The sequence below is a fragment of the Aspergillus fischeri genome, genomic scaffold (assembly GCF_000149645.3).
Source record: "Aspergillus fischeri NRRL 181 1099437636262 genomic scaffold, whole genome shotgun sequence".
Classification (NCBI taxonomy): Eukaryota; Fungi; Ascomycota; class Eurotiomycetes; order Eurotiales; family Aspergillaceae; genus Aspergillus; species Aspergillus fischeri.
The window spans coordinates 472,238-488,123 of NW_001509764.1; the positions used below are offsets into that span (position 1 = coordinate 472,238).

Here is a 15,886-nt window from a genome sequence, read left to right on the forward strand (position 1 = left end):
TCAACATGTTCGTGGCTGCAGGACTTGGTATGATGGTGGCCCATTGGCCTGCCGTTATCATCGGTTTCGCAATCTGTTATGTCAGTACTCCCTCCCAATCAAGTAGACAAAATCTAACGCCTTCTAGCTCCTCGGCTCAGCCATCTACAACTTGTACTTTAGCCCATTGGCAAAATATCCTGGCCCGTTGTTCGCGAAGGTGTCTGCCCTGCCAGATTTCTACTGGTCTCTAACCGGAGACCGGCATATGTGGATTGCTCGCAATCATGAGATCTATGGGGATGTGGTTCGATTTCGCCCAGACGGCCTCCTCTTTAGAACCCCCCAGGCCCACCGAGATATCTTCAACCACAAAGCCAACGTCAAGCGCGCCAAGTTCTACGACATGTTGACGCGGAACAAACATGACACGAGCACCATCACCGGGACCGATCCAACCCTCCATGCTCAGAAAAGGCGGGTTCTAAATACTGTCTTCTCGGAGAAGTCGCTTCGTTCAATGGAGCCCTTTCTGGTTAAGCATGTGACACGCTGGTGTGAGCTGCTCATTGACGGGGACGGTACGGATTGGTCAACTCCACGGAAAATGTCCGAAGCATGCGATTATCTGGTCTTGGATGTTCTCTGTGACCTCTGCTTTGGGCAGTCTGTCGACACCAAGGAACCTGGTGAGAATGAGTATCATAAGATTCCTCATGCGATTGGCTCGTTTCTGGACATCCTTTACCCGGTACGCTTCCCACCTTAGGCACACAAAAGCTGAACCTATAACTGACAACCCTGAAGCTTGGCCATTCTCCATGGCTGGATCTTATCGTCTGGTTAAAGCCAAGAGGCCTTGATTGGGTGTTTGGAGCTCTGACTCCTCCGCACATTCAATTTCTCTATGAATTTGTGAAGCAGTCGCTAGCGCAACGTCTCAAGACCGAGAAAGAAACCCCATCGACGGGACAGGAAGGCCGAGGAGACATGCTTCACTATCTGATACATGCGAAAGACCCAGCAACCGGTCGCGTGGGGTACACTCCAGAAGCGCTGGAAGCCGAGGCGCTAATGCTGACAATCGCGGGCTCCGATACTACTTCCGTGATCATGGCCGGATTCTTTTTCTATATTGTGCGGACACCTCGTGCTTATCGGAAGCTTGTTAATGAAATACGATCAACCTTTACCAACATCGATGAGATTCGAGCCGGCCCGAAACTGACATCCTGCCAATACCTTCGGGCTTGTGTGGATGAGGCAATGAGGATTATGCCTCCCGGGCCGTCTGAGATGCCTCGAATTGTGCTACCTGGAGGGATCATAGTCGATGGGGACCATATTCCCGAAGGAACAACTGTTGGAGTGGCATCTTGGAGCTCCTACCGCAATGAGGAGTACTTCCCAGACCCCAATGTTTATCGCCCCGAACGATGGATAGTGGATGAGGAGGCTGGCGTTACTGCCGAAGACGTGGCCAGGGCCCGGTCTAGCTGCTTCCCATTTGCTGCTGGCACGACGGGTTGTGCTGGGAAGAATTTTGCCCTTTTGGAACTTTACATGACCATTGCAAGCACATTGTGGCAGTACGATGCGCGGCTGCTACCAGGCGATATGACTGGTGCTGGTAGCAAGGCGCAAGGTTGGGGAAAGAGGAACCCAAAAATTTTCCACGTCAAGGACAAGTATATCAGCGTTAGGGATGGGCCAATGGTTCAGTTTAAGAAGCGAGTAGCTTAAATCTACGAACAAAAGCATTGATGGGTAATAAGTTCTACTAAGTTATTGGAGGAATATTACGCTGCTACAACGCATTTTAAGATAGATGGCTGATTCGAAAGCCATATTTTTAATATGATATTGCTTTTTCTACTCTATGGCTGAATGATAATCTGTAGTTACTGGCGGATCTCTATCCTACTCTGCTCATTGATGGAAGAAAGTTACTATGACGTACCTCAGGGCGTTTTCTATTGCGAAAACAAGCCAACTGAGTGTCTGTGCCAGATTTACTCGTGGTTTGCAGAGCTGAACATAGTCATACCTAACAATGTCCAGGGCTAATAGGACAGGAAAAAAGTTTGTTCAGGCCCTATAACACCGCTGAGTACGTATCAAATTCAGTTCTCGATGGACTTGGTCTAACGCATGTTCCGTTTCAGTTGCTGAAGCAGCGTTTCCTGGTTCCACCTGTGGTTCCAAAAGAGTACGGATGAAGCGGAAACCGATGTAGAATATTATCAGCACTAGTGCATTGGCGTTTTCAAGCCCCCAGTAATCCATGTGGTTCCTCGTATCCTTGAATCGAGCAGCGGGTCCAAGTTCTGTTTCCAGCCCAAGGGCAACGCGGGTATCTCCGAGGATATTTACTCCGCACCTCTGCCTGTATTTACGATTGGTCCCGGATATATGAGAGGAAGCGAGAAATGTTTGACGAGGCTACTGTTGCCATATATGTTAAACTCTGATACACTGTGATAGCAAAAGCAGCCACCACAGTGGCTTGCTTATGAAGGTCCAGAATAGAGCTCACCATCTGGAGGCCCATCGATATAGCTCTCGGCGCATTGGACATTAGTAAACCATGCTCAACTATACGCCCCACTCTTATTGCAGCAGTGAAAGAGCCTCCGAGAGCCTGGTTGACTCCATTGCCACTGTTGACACTATGCCGGACTATTCTGCCGATTGGCTGTTGGTATCCCACGGTTTCGCTTGACATGTCCGCCAAGAATAATGGTATCATATAGTGTAGATTGGGGGCACATCCATTTGCCAACTCAGGGCCTGGTGGGAACAGTAACTTTGTAGAGTACTCCGATCTACTTGAGTTCAGAGTTCAAGAGCCACCATACTAGTATCATTAGAGGATTAAAACAGATTACAGACTGGAATCTCAGGTACTCTGGGAAAGCCTAACTAGACTTGGAAAACAATGTGCCACAATGCGGCCCAAATTTATGTATTACTACCTAAGGTTTGGGAACATAACGAACTAGATGGTTCCTACACCGGCAGCTTATCGAAGTAATTCCTCCTATGATTGGATCACTCTAAGCCACAGCTGATAGCTTGATACTAGCGGCTACTAGCCCTTCAAAAGTGATCTGTTGACTTATGGTTAGGTGACAACTGACAGGCCAGGCTAGCTGAATTATTAGAGGCGTGGAAAGTTCTAAGTGGGTTCAGAGTACTAGGTAGTGTTTTGAATAATAGATCTAGTCATAATCTTGCACTAGAACTGTGGCGTTGCTGACAGTCTCATCTCTTGCTCGCAACCCCATCTGGCACTTTGTACGCAACCTGAACCAGTTTTACCTTCAATTGGCAGGGGCAGCACTGGGCATTCTACAAGTACATTTATGGAGTCATGTGCACTAGTGACATATCCGACAAACTAGTCTTGGTTTGCATGCTGCATATTTGGCCCACCAGCTCCAGAATACGAGTCAGTGCCCCGTTTGTCAAATGCATCCTCCCCTGGGAGCGGAGTTTGCTGCAGGGGGATTTGCGATTAGATTTATCTGTGATGAGCAAACTAACTCGCAGTAGTAGAAGCATTCAGCAATGTATAAATATACCTGTACCACGGCGTTTTCGCAAAGGAAGCCCGCCTCTACCTTCCTATAGATCTGTACCTCCCATTCCTCGTGTAGGAGTTTGCAAAACTGCTTCATCTTTTCCTCTCAAACACATTGTCTATCTTCGCCAGCTAAGGAGCCAGAATGGTCAAAGTTACCCAATTTGTGTCACTTACTGCCATGCTTGGTGCCCTCGCACAAGCAGCATCGCCTACAGTAAGCACTATATTTTTCCAAAAATCATGGATGTAAGAGCATTAATAACCTCGCATTAAAGATTGTTTTCTGCACAGATGCCGGCCGTCGTGGTACTTGCCTTCAATTACCAATAGTCGCTGATAATTGTGTCGACTTCAAGGGTGGCCTTACCATCCTGTAAGTATTCTGACCAGCCAGGAAACTCTTTATAGTCATGCCTAGCAGGAGATGTTCTTGACTAATTACCATCTATTTCTTTGGCATAGTTATCACGAAGCTTCCTCAGCAGTAGTTCCACAGGGATTTATCTGTATGCTCTCTAGGTATGTACACGCATAACCACCTTGACTAGATGTGCCTCGTCTGATAAGATGAAGGGGTTATGGTTGCACCAGTCCTGAAGTCTACCTCCAATCTGGATCTTGGAACCTAGCCTCTGTACCTTCTGCCTCTGGTTCCATCACCAATTTTAACGATTTAACGGGCAGTTTTTTATGCAGCCCTATTTGAAAGGGATTGGAAAGGATCACTTGAGACTGGCAGTAAGCTCGGAGCCCCAACTTAATTTATAACCATAGGTAGGTTTCTAGATGGATTCCAGGTCTTGTATAAGCCTGACTTTGAAGCCCATTCTTGATTTCCTTGTGACCACCTCATCCCTGTCCAGTCCTATTCTTGTTTCCCAGACCTCCGGTTGAGCTTCTTGTCAACTTAGCCCTGCTTTGGTCTACCTTAATGGAGCTTAATGCATCAGACAGCAAAGTCCTTCCTTGCTCTGTGTGAGTTATCTGCTGGTGGTCAGGTGTCTCTCGCGTCCTAAATGCGCTTATCTATCTAGGCAGTAAATCCATATGATTTATGGTATCAACAGAGCACTCACACATTTACCCATTAAAGATGATCACTAACACAGATGCGGTCCGTACGCTGTCATGGTTTCTAAAGCAAGACAGCCCTGTCAGCGCTGAGCGAGTGGAGTACGGGGGGCCTGAAAGAAGCATCAGCCACAACCGCTGATGGCAACATAGTCATGTAAGCACCATACAGTCGGGGAGCAGCTTGTGCACCTGATTCAGTGTCTCACTTGGAAAGGGGGACAGCCGCTGAGATACATTGATCACGCCGAAACGATGCCATCCGTGGTTTCTCAGCCACAGGATCCGTTATATCCGGCGTGCCAAATGGATAATTATAGACTCTGTGAGTTGACTGGGCTATAACATCTTAGATAACTATGACTACCTGCTGGTCAATAGGATATGTACAGGATTGCACCAGTGGTGTACAACATATAAATATCGCCTTCTTCCCAACATTAACTCCTTATTCCCATCATCTATATCTTCACATCATCAAATCCTCTTCCTCTCATCCAAGTTCAATAGCATAACGCCTCTGCACGATGAAGCTCACCACCGTCTCAATCCTCGCGGCTGCCAGCTCAGCGCTCGCCGTTCCCACCAACATCAAGCGCGACAGCTACATCCAAATCAGCGACTTCTGGGCCAGAGCTGGTCCCACATCCCCTGGTGCATCCATGCACTTTGTCGTTACTGATCCAAACTACCCAGAGGACACGCCCACCGATTGCAACCTAATCTGGTAAGTTTATGCCCCTCGTCGAGGATACCAAACTAACCAACGCTTCTCTTGTTGTTTAGGACCTATGGCCACCTTCCTAAGACAAATGCACGCTGCAACAATGGCGAATACTACATCAAATTCCCCAATGGGGCTCCTGAGTTCAACTGGTTCACGCTGGAGCTTCAGAGGGTCAGTGGATCAATCGCTGAGGATGGCCATGTCTTGCTGAGTTCGAACGCGAATGGCGCCGCACCTGGAACCAAGTGGATTTGTGTCAATGACCCGGAGCCAGGGGTTGAGATCAGCTGTTCTTATGATGGGGTTCTTCAGATGGAAGTTGCTTAAGGTCTGCGCATGCGGGGACCATGAGAGACACGCCAGTTGGGTATATTGAATTGTTTTCATTCTCAGCTTTTTCTGTTCATGTCATTGTATTGTTTGTGGGTATAGAAGTAGTATAGTGATGTTTGTGATTCTTGAATCGTTGTTGGCTTTATTCCGCTACACTTCAGACAGAAATTCAGCTTTCTCACTCTTCAAAGCTCTAAGATCGAAGGATATACCGTGCAGATCCCAGTAAAGATTCGTCTCCAAAATGCCAAGATTCGGTCCTTGTGAAGCTGGCTCCATCAGCCTTGCAATAACTTAGCCGTGTTAAGTGCCGAGAGTCAAAGCACGGCCAGAGTCTTGTGATATCCCGGCAGATTGTGTCAGTGCGATTCGTTAGGAAAGACGAGGAAGATATCGGCCTGACTCAGTTTGGGAATAGATCACCGTCAATAGCCAATAAGGCTTCCTCAATCCATCCAACCAAGAAACTAGAGTTGCTCGATATCGTTAGAGATCCCGAACACGAGGTGTCCGCAACTCTCGACCCATAGCCAAGAACGCAAGACGCATATAACCTCATCTCTACCCCTGTCTGTCTCATACTGATCCATACCCAGAAACATGGCGCGCTTCTCCTTCCTCCTGCTGGCCTCGACCATCTCCCTTACCACAACAGCATCCAGCCTCAAGCGCGATACTCTCAAGCCCTTTCAGAACGGCCGCTTCGCGCCGTCAAATAATGCCTCCACCTCGCTAGCATACGACAACAATCTCCTCCCGCGGTACTACGACTGCTTACCAGGTGCTCATCTGTGCGATGCTGGCCAGTGCTGCGACTTCACCTGTTGCTCGGATGGATCCTGCTGTCCGGCCGCTCAGCTTTGCTACAACGATGTGAAGCCGTCCAAGGGACCGACGTATTGTTGCGAAATATATACTGAGAAGGAATGCGATACGAGATGTGTGCCGATGATGTCGGAGTGCTGCGGTAATGGGTTCTATGTGTGTCTTTCGTCTCATGGTTGCTAGGGAAGGTGCTAACAGGTGTAGTGCGAGTATGGCTACGAGTGTACTGCTGGTGGATGTGTAAGTCTGATCGACCTTGACCCCAGACTTGTGCTGACATGGACAGTGTAAATGGGGTCATACATGCAGTGGAAGCTACGACGATGACGACGATGACGACGATGTTGGGAGTGGTGGTGGTTCTAAAGATCACGATTCAACGACCTCCATGTCTACGGAGCGGAAAGTGTCTACTACCTCGGAATACACGACTCACACAAAGGAGCGCACAACGACATCGGAGAGGAGCACTCGAACGAGATCAACGGATACTGATGGCGCATCGGAGACTACGGAGACGGATTCATCAACCTCAACTTCAACATCGTCTCGCAGGACGACGACAGATTTTCCCACGGCGTCGGATTTCACCCCAGCCCGGAGTTTTGTTCCGGCTCCAGCACCTACCGGTACAGTATCTCTTTCGGGAGCAAACAAGAATAGCTTGTCGAGCCTCGATATGGGGTTGTTGGTGATTGTGACTGGAACTGGTTGGTATTTCGCATTGTGATCAGTGGACGAACTCAATAACCCTTGGGTCCATCTTTAACCAATGTAAATATCGAGTGACGACCAGATGGTATGCTCTCTTATGCAGAAATTGAGATTATGTTAATTTCTCATGACTCAGTTAATCCGAAGATTCCCAGACGAGCCGGACACCCCCATCAAACTTCAAATTTTCAAAGCATTTAAATATTAAACCTATCCAGACAGCTACTATGCCACGAAAATCACATCAAACCTTTCGAAATTTAGTAGATTAAGAGGGAAGGATCCTATTAGCAATACCATCTTTGAAAAAGCAGGAAATTTAAAGTATTTACTACACCATAGAGATATTTAATGTGCCTAAGTCTACCCTCTATAATCAACTTCATGGATGCCAATATTAGATTAAGAAACATGTAAATACTGGGCTTTGAGTGGCGGAGGCGCCGCACATTCGGTGTGGTCCTCAGCATGACCGTCAAGATCTACCCCGAAGGCCCTATTGGCAGTGCATTACTTTCGATCAACCGCTCCGGCGTGGCAGGAAGCCTATTCGAATGCTATGGCAGAGTGGTGGCACAGTGTCCCCGTAATTGCAGATGCCGGAGCGACCGTTCTCTCGGCCACCAGCAAGGCGCTTTTACCTTGGAGAGTTTCACAGCCCGGAACAAAACCGCCAGCGAGGTGTCTGATATGCTGGGTCCCTTCCTCTCCTCCTTGGATGCCCTTAGAGTTCCATATAGCGCCTCAACCTATGTCACACCCACCTATTACGAACATTTCAACCAAACTAATGGCCCACTGCCGTACGGGAGCTGGCCAGCCTCCATGCTATTCAACAGACGTCTCGTCTCCCGTGCTATAACCACCGATTCTGAGCGAATCAGAAACTTGACCGACACGATACAAGACGTGGTGGACGACGATGACGAGGCCCCATGGAACTTCGGCTGCATGGCTCTTAACGTGAAGAACGTTACCCACCCAGGTAATGCGGTCATCCCGTACTGGGGTGATGCGATCGCAATCTGCATTACTATTTCGCGCTGGAACTGGACCATTCCGCGCTCCAAATTGCTGGCGCGAAAAGAGCACTTGGCCGAGGTGATCACTCCTGCCATCGAGACTGCTACTCCTGGATCGGGGGCTTATTTGGACGAGGCGGATCCCTATGTCTATCCTCCCGACAGTCTGTCGTGGCAGAACATGTTCGATGGGTCCAACGGCCCCCGGCTTCGTCTGATCAAGGATATATGGGATCTTGTTATCTAGTTTACATGCTCTAGGGCCTAGGCAAGATGTATATGCTTATTATGATCTAATAAAGGTGGCTTTCGAAGGGCAATATAATATGTATAACCTTGTTTCTTTAATGCTTGAGTAAGGGCGGATGATCTAACAGGTAGATTACGTTCTTAATAGCCTTTGTAGAAAGCCATACATTGATTATGCTTAGAGGAAGAGATAAATGCTATAGTATTATTAATATCTTCCTTAAGCTTTAGTGGCTTGCCTGGGGCCTTTCTAGGTGTTATTTACTGGCTTTAGTAGGTATACTGAACCTAGTGATACATGATTTGAAGCTGATCTGTAATCTATTGACAGGTAAAGCCAGCATCTTAGAGGGTAAGGACATGGATTTGATCATCTTGGCTAAGGCATATGGAATTACCCCTGTTGTCATGGGGCTGCGGCCTAGGTAGGGTCACTGCCTTAGGGAGGCTTATAAGCATGTTCTAGGCCTGGCAATCCATTGTAACCTATTGGTATTGTGGATAGTGCTGCCCAGAACACTACCTTCTTACACCTCTGCTTAGCTGCCTGCTGAGGGGGGGTGCTAGGTTTGGGGGTAGGCATGGTGTGTTGATTGCTCACTAGGTTCACTAAGATGAAGGTCTTATTAGCTTCACATAATACTAATTAGGAAGGTGGTGGGAGATACTAGAAGGATTCGAATTCCCTGCAAGGCCCACTGTACTAACCAAATCACCGGGGGGGAACAGTATATTCTTGTTTATAAAATACCACTAAAGAGTTTTGACATTGCTTAGTGGGGCTTGCCTAATTTGTATATTATCTTGGAGTTATGCTCCATTGGGTTAGTTAGTCAGCTGCCAGAGCTTTAACTAGTTAACTAACTAAGGGTCACTTGGCGGGTGACCTCCCCTAGGGGCGGGTCGCGAAGAGGGACCCACGGTCCGGGTCATGGCAAGGTCTAGGCCAATGCGGGGAATTTGAATGCGACCTCGGTCTTCCCAAGTGCTGGGGGCATTAACGGCATCTGCCTCAATGCTGGGATAGTTTTGTCTTTAAGTCTAGGTCGGTCCATGGTATCTTTCTCTAGCCTGTCAACCGTGGGCTAACACTGGAAAATATGCGTGAAATTGTAATCAGTCGAGCGGTATTTGACAGTTATGAGCCCGGAAGCCCCTATGGTATAGGGATCTGACGATTATCTTCTTCTTCTTTCCTGTTTGAGAGAAAACCCGGAAATCTGCGGAAGGGTTTGCCGAGGCAAACACATGTATAGTGAATTGGCCCCTTGTCCCGAATATTACTATTGGGTCGTCTATGTCTACATACTATTGACTCGACGACAGCTATATACATATTTGTCAAGTTTACTCCATGTCAACAACGCACTTGGCAGCGGTTTTGTTGACCTTCAATTGAAGCAGATCCGGTCGTGAGTAATGACCTACCGGATCAGCCAACGCCTTGGCATAATCAATGTGTTGCAAGTCGATATCCGCCTGGAGGATACACTCCACGCCGGGAGGGGGCGCTTCCACCAGCGGAGTGCCGTCGGGTCCGAAGATCATTGCGAACCCACCGCCGGGCTACATTATTATTAGCTCAGATAATATGAAATTGGATATGAGGTACGTACCACCTGAATGATCCCCTCCTCTACCAGATTCTGCTTGGCTAGATTTTCCTTTGTGAGAATCTGCGTACAAGCAAGCACGAAGGTCTGTCCCTCAATAGCCATGAACTGACTCATCAACTGACAACCGGCGCCGGTGGCACTGAATCCCCATGGCACACTCTTGACCATGGGGAACATGGCCGGCCAAGACGCGACGTGGATCTGCGCACCCTGTTCGTACTCATAGTACCGCAACAGGGGCTGAAGATGTTCCCAGCAGTTCAAGGCGCCGATCTTGCCGAAGGGGCTGTCGACGACCGTCTTCAGCGAGTCGGCCTGTGACTCGCCCCAGATGCACCGCTCCACATGCGTGGGCTTGAGCTTGCGGCGGTGATGCACGATCTCGCCTTCCGGGGAGATGAACGACTGGGCCATGTAGATGCTGCCCGCATCGCGCTCGCTGTAGCCGAGGACAATGAAGATTCCGGCTTCTTTGACGGCGGCTCTGATGGCGTCCATCTCGGGCGAGTTACGGGCGAGGGAATTGGCCATGTATTCATGGAAGAGTTGGACATTGTCGATTGGGCTGTTCGTCCACATTGACCTAGATGAAAGGGTGCTTGAGTGAGTCAAATTTTGCCATGTATGTAGATGAATCCACGGCAATACACATACCATAGATATCCCGGAATCCAAACCTCAGGGAAGCCGAGAACATTAATTCCTTTCTCGCCGGCCTCTTTGATGAGTTTGATGGTCTTGGCAACACCCCCTTGGAGGTCATTCCAGGCGGGTTCGGCCTGGACAGCTCCCACACGGACTTTGGTCATGATGCTAGGTAGAATATGACAGATGATACGGAGTAGGTTGGGGCGAAAAATGAAAGGATGAGAGAAATTAGGGAAACCTCGTTCCGGGTCTTTATATACTGGAGTGGATTAGCTAGATACTCTTCAGACCGCTAAATTGGCATTATGAATCACACAGCCACATGCCAGTTCACAATGTTAGTCGTTCCACTCCCAAAGGTTAGTAAAGAATTGGAGTCGTTCCACTCCCAAAGGTTATTGAAGAATTGGGGTCGTTCCACTTCCAAAGGTTATTGAAGAATTGGGGCTGATTGATGGCCAATCGACTGGCTTAGCATCATCATCAAGGCCCAGCATCACTTTAGACGACTGATCAGCAGCAGGATTGGAGATTAGCAACGGGGACCCGCCCCCGGCTGAGACGGAAAGTGGAGGATTGTAATACTAGCCTACTATCATAGTACATACCAGGAAGGTGGGTCCGTACTAGTCTAGATACCAGGGGGTCTGGTCGAGCTGTAACCGTTTTTCCCCGACAATATGCTTGACATTTCTCTGTGTACGGAGTAGATGGAAACCATCCACGAAGGACGGCTTTGGTCCAGGTCTGTCGATTAAATTACCATTCAGCCCCTATGTCTGGAGCACTGGAGGTGTTAAAAGTATGCCTCCTGCCTATACCACCATGTCTGTCGTGTCAGTTAGAATCCAGAGATGCAGCAACCTGCTCTAGTACCCGGAAAGACCGTCGAGTCGAGAGTTGGGGAGATTTTCGGTATCAGTATCGCTTTCACTTGCACCACCGTTCTCATCGTCGCTCTGAGGATCTTTACACGCCTGAGATACGTCAAACAGCTCAAGTCAGATGACTACATTATCCTTGGTTCACTTGTAAGTTATCTGCCATTGAATTGTGTTGAGTTGATTGATCTAATGCCCTCTTACTCAGGGACCCGTAATTTTCTATGGAATCGATATCTGCCTCCGTAAGTGAGCCCAGTGAATAAAATGCGACTCCCAACTGATGGATGTTGTACCAGAGACCCAGTTTGGACTGGGATATCATATTAGAGACCTCGCCAACCCAGCCAATTTTGCCGGCTCTCTCAAAGTCAGATGATCCCTTGGCTCTTCTGTTCATGACTGTTGACTGACCAGCTTCTCAAAATAATAGCTTTTCTATGCCGCTGAAATTACCTATTATGTCATTGTCGGGGTGACCAAGATTTCCCTCTTGATCTTCTATCTGCGCATCTTCACTACCTCGAGCTTCAACTTTTTGCGGAAGCTTTCCTACGTGCTCTTGGTCGCCATCTCCCTTCTCACCGTCATATACGTATTCGTCTGTGTGTTTCAATGCAAGCCGATTGCATTGGCCTGGGATAAGGGGATCAAAGGCACATGTATCAATGTCACTACCTTTTTCTACTGCCACGCGGGCCTCAACATCCTCGCGGATTTCTGCATCTACATCATGCCCATGCCATTGTTCTGGACGGTTAAGCGATCGGCCAAAGAGCGCATTGCCCTTGTTGGGATTTTTGCCGTCGGTGGCTTCGTCTGTCTTACCGGCATTATCCGGCTGGCCTCCTTGAAGAAAGCCATGTCCAGCGATGACCCTTCTTGTATGTCTTGAACCTTGTCTCTCGTTGGCATCCCCAAAAATGCATTCTAATGACATGAACAGGGGACAACGAGCCGTCTGCCGTCTGGTCTTGCATTGAGGCCGACACTGGTGTCATCTGTGCCTCTCTCCCGTCTCTCAAACCGCTCTTCGCGGATGTGCTTGGCAGAGTTCCGCGCACCCAGAGCTATTCCAGGAGTAACACCAGTCGAAACTTCGGGGCACTGACAGAGAGCCAAACCGGTCTGCATACTTATTCTCGAGCGGATGTCGAACTCACCCAAAATCCCCGACCCTATAAAATCGAGCATGTGGTTGTCCGGACCGATGAGTTTCGTGTTGAGCGCAGCGACGCTTAATCTTCCAGTGTTCCTTTTTTTTGTAAATGTTACATCCACTACAAAAGAATTCTACAGCGGCATGCTGCAAGACTCAAAAGTCATTTCGTCGTTGATCTGTTGACTTTCTAGGTTACGTAGAGTGTTGGGGTTTTGATGTCTCGTTGCTTGAAAAAAAATACGACTGTCTTCCAGTCTTCTTCCTTTCTATCTGCATACTCGACTGACTTGTCAAAGAAGGTATCAAAGCAAGAGGCAATAGAGCGCAACGCTGATCTGTGGGATGCATAATTCTATTTCATCTCTGACTTTTGCTAATATCTGTTGTCTATGTGAATGAATCTGGGTGTGACACAAGGATAGGCTGCAGCTGAACTGGCTGGTCTCCTCATGGCATAGCACCCGCGCAAGTCGCTAAATTCCATCGTGATCAGCGATACCAGATTCTCCCAGTCTATGCTCAAGATGGGGTCGTCTTTTCCAAGGTCTTTTAAGCTTTCGACCGATGCCTCTGTCTTTGAAATTTGTCGCAGAGCTGCTTCATCATTGTGAGAAATGGCCGGAGCCGAAATCTGTTCTTGTCATGGATAACGCCTCTTTCCACCATTCTAAGAGGATTGAGCGAATGTGTTCACAAGCAGGGGTCTTTGCTTTTATATTTACCTCCGTACTCACCAGACTTAAATCTCATTGAAGAGCTCTTTGCTGAGCTAAAAGCCTTCATCAAATGTCCTTGGCAAGCTTACGCTGACAACCCTGCATTGATACGTTTCCGGAACTCTGGCCTGCAATCAAGAAGATGTGATGCAAACGTCATCAATCTAGGAATCATTTATGCAATGGTGCACAGATATTTAGAATAGATTTAGCTGCTCTCCCAGACCCTTCTTTCCTGAAGATAATTGAAAATAAATAGAATCGAATTTGATCAATTTCTCAATCCACTAAACAGAGGTCCACCTCTGTAATAATGGGCTCTTGATGGTGGCAACCCATAATGTATGCTTGAGCAGCTGGGTTTTTTTATGGATAAAGGCATTGACTTTCGCCCATCTGATGTCTTAAAATATACATTCCCATCACACACATAGCAGATAAAAGTCTTATGGATACTTCTTTGAGCCTAAATTTTGCACAAGCCTGAGGCAGCATCAGCATGCAAACAGAAGAAAGGAGAATGGATATCATCAAATTCCCATAAAAGAGCTTCTATTTTCACCACCATTCCAGTCTCTATTGTCTAATCAGCACATGATCGCCTGCAGGATCTCGGGCGGCCAGGGAGATTGTGTGTCTAAGGCCTCAACAGCTGCCCACCTCACATCGGAGTCGTCGTCGTCTAATCTATTATCGAAAGATTGATGTAGCATTGGTCCATATCCAAAAAAATCTCCAGAAAGGCGCTTAATCCTCAGACGATTGTCCATCTCATAGTATTCCCGTAATTTGAAGTCAACTAGTTCATCGGTTAGCAGAGTCCTTTGTACCAATTCTGGCAAGAAAATCAAGATATTGTTGTCAGCCATATCTTACCACTATTGAATCCGGCGATTATCGGAAATTGGTATCTAACTGAATTCTGGCTGGGCTAATCAGATTGCTTAATTCTACTATGGATTCAACTCACCGAATTAAGAAGATCTTACAGAGTTTTCATTTAGCATCTATAAAATAACACCCACACCCTTCTAAGGCCCAGATACTACTTAGGGCAAAGGGTGAAGCTATGTATAATGTGATATCAACAGCTATGTCAGTGGTTTGGTATGATCTATGAGTATATATAGCAACATCTAGTGATTATTATTATGTATGTAATTATTTAGATTATCATACTCCTTAATAGCTTAGGTAAAAGTATAAAAGGGGAGGTAGAACTCCTTTGAAATAGATGGGATATATACAGGGTGGCTGCTAGCGGTTTATCTATTAATTCTATACCTTTACCTTTAGAACTACTAAAACACGCGCCACCAAGCTGCTTAGATTACTATATCATAGGGCATACAAGAGTTAGATGCCCTACACGCAATACTAGCTAGATCTAATAAAATAATATTCTATTTTGGTTGATTTGGATAGCTTCGAAGGTGTAAACGCGTTGAAACTGGATGGAGGTGTCCGGCTGGCCCGGGTGTCCGGCTCGTCTGGGATTTACGTTAGCTATGGCGTCACCACTGTTCAAGAAAAGACGATCATATGCACTAAGGCAACGGCCCCAGCACAAAAAGACTGCACTAGGAGTGGTAAAAGAAAGTATGATCTGGCTCCTTGATCTGAGAGGCCTTGCGGAGTACAAGCAGCCAGTGATTGCTACGCTGCTGGTTACACAACCTAAGCAATGGGTGCTCTCAGGAACGTGTATGATGCAAGGTATTGGAAACCAGCCATGTCCGCAAATGATATTGACCTCGAGACAAGAGTATAAATTCCGCTGGATTGCCAGCCAGAGCTGTCCATTCTTCATCACCGAGTATAGGTTCAAGTCTGCTGTCCCAATGTAAGTCGGCGAGCGGCTCACCTCCCTAACATCAGTAAACTGACCTTACACAGATCAAGATGCAATTCAGTCCCCTTCTTACCATTTTTGCGCTGGCGGCGGTTGCTTTCGCTCAATGTAATTTTTGCTTTCTCCGTTATTAGCTCGCAGCTAACATTACTAGACGATGAACCCTGTGGCAGTGCCAAGAGCTGTGTCGCTGATTGTCCCAGCAAGGATTTCTTCCCTATGATTGATCAGTGTGATCTCGTGGACGGCAAGCCGGACTGCTATGTCAATTTCTACTGTGCTTAGGCCTTGGACAGTTATTAACGATAGAAGATGATTAAACATGAGGCTTAATTTGGTTATGTTAGGAATTAACTATTCCCAACTAAATTAGAGCAAATTGCGTGATTGATAGTGGATCCGGAATTATCCCCACCTTTGCAATAAATAATCACGTACTTGGTGACTAGTCCAGAACATCAAACTTATGCCAAACAACATCAAAGCACAATGATAAGCCCATTCT

General features: G+C 47.4%; 7 protein-coding genes across 7 annotated transcripts, besides 4 other annotated features; 6 read left to right on the plus strand and 1 right to left on the minus strand.

Moving 5' to 3' along the window:
- Positions 1 to 5: 5 nt before the first annotated feature.
- NFIA_095340 (cytochrome P450) lies at positions 6 to 1,722 on the plus strand (the record flags this gene model as incomplete). The annotated part of the gene is made up of 3 exons (XM_001261810.1): positions 6 to 80; positions 128 to 730; positions 787 to 1,722. The coding sequence occupies 3 exons, from the start codon at positions 6 to 8 to the stop codon at positions 1,720 to 1,722; spliced, it is 1,614 nt and encodes a 537-aa protein (XP_001261811.1).
- A 3,441-nt stretch (positions 1,723 to 5,163) lies between these two features.
- NFIA_095350 (uncharacterized protein) lies at positions 5,164 to 5,690 on the plus strand (the record flags this gene model as incomplete). The annotated part of the gene is made up of 2 exons (XM_001261811.1): positions 5,164 to 5,363; positions 5,423 to 5,690. The coding sequence occupies 2 exons, from the start codon at positions 5,164 to 5,166 to the stop codon at positions 5,688 to 5,690; spliced, it is 468 nt and encodes a 155-aa protein (XP_001261812.1).
- Positions 5,691 to 6,296: 606 nt separating this feature from the next.
- Positions 6,297 to 7,251, plus strand: NFIA_095360 (uncharacterized protein; the record flags this gene model as incomplete). The annotated part of the gene is made up of 2 exons (XM_001261812.1): positions 6,297 to 6,457; positions 6,831 to 7,251. 2 exons carry the CDS (start codon positions 6,297 to 6,299, stop codon positions 7,249 to 7,251), a joined length of 582 nt encoding a protein of 193 aa, XP_001261813.1.
- Positions 6,839 to 6,864: a microsatellite.
- Positions 6,839 to 6,865: a microsatellite.
- Positions 7,252 to 7,703: 452 nt separating the features above from the next.
- NFIA_095370 (uncharacterized protein) lies at positions 7,704 to 8,504 on the plus strand (the record flags this gene model as incomplete). Its single annotated transcript, XM_001261813.1, has 1 exon — positions 7,704 to 8,504. The coding sequence occupies one exon, from the start codon at positions 7,704 to 7,706 to the stop codon at positions 8,502 to 8,504; it is 801 nt and encodes a 266-aa protein (XP_001261814.1).
- A 1,349-nt stretch (positions 8,505 to 9,853) lies between these two features.
- NFIA_095380 (carbon-nitrogen hydrolase family protein) lies at positions 9,854 to 10,931 on the minus strand (the record flags this gene model as incomplete). The annotated part of the gene is made up of 3 exons (XM_001261814.1): positions 9,854 to 10,072; positions 10,123 to 10,705; positions 10,777 to 10,931. 3 exons carry the CDS (start codon positions 10,929 to 10,931, stop codon positions 9,854 to 9,856), a joined length of 957 nt encoding a protein of 318 aa, XP_001261815.1.
- A 179-nt stretch (positions 10,932 to 11,110) lies between these two features.
- Positions 11,111 to 11,214: a microsatellite.
- A 410-nt stretch (positions 11,215 to 11,624) lies between these two features.
- On the plus strand, positions 11,625 to 12,893 carry NFIA_095390 (putative integral membrane protein; the record flags this gene model as incomplete). Its single annotated transcript, XM_001261815.1, has 3 exons — positions 11,625 to 11,801; positions 12,085 to 12,535; positions 12,598 to 12,893. The coding sequence occupies 3 exons, from the start codon at positions 11,625 to 11,627 to the stop codon at positions 12,891 to 12,893; spliced, it is 924 nt and encodes a 307-aa protein (XP_001261816.1).
- Positions 12,894 to 13,195: 302 nt separating this feature from the next.
- Positions 13,196 to 13,630: a mobile genetic element.
- A 1,801-nt stretch (positions 13,631 to 15,431) lies between these two features.
- Positions 15,432 to 15,666, plus strand: NFIA_095400 (uncharacterized protein; the record flags this gene model as incomplete). Its single annotated transcript, XM_001261816.1, has 2 exons — positions 15,432 to 15,489; positions 15,536 to 15,666. The coding sequence occupies 2 exons, from the start codon at positions 15,432 to 15,434 to the stop codon at positions 15,664 to 15,666; spliced, it is 189 nt and encodes a 62-aa protein (XP_001261817.1).
- Between the last annotated feature and the right edge of the window lie 220 nt (positions 15,667 to 15,886).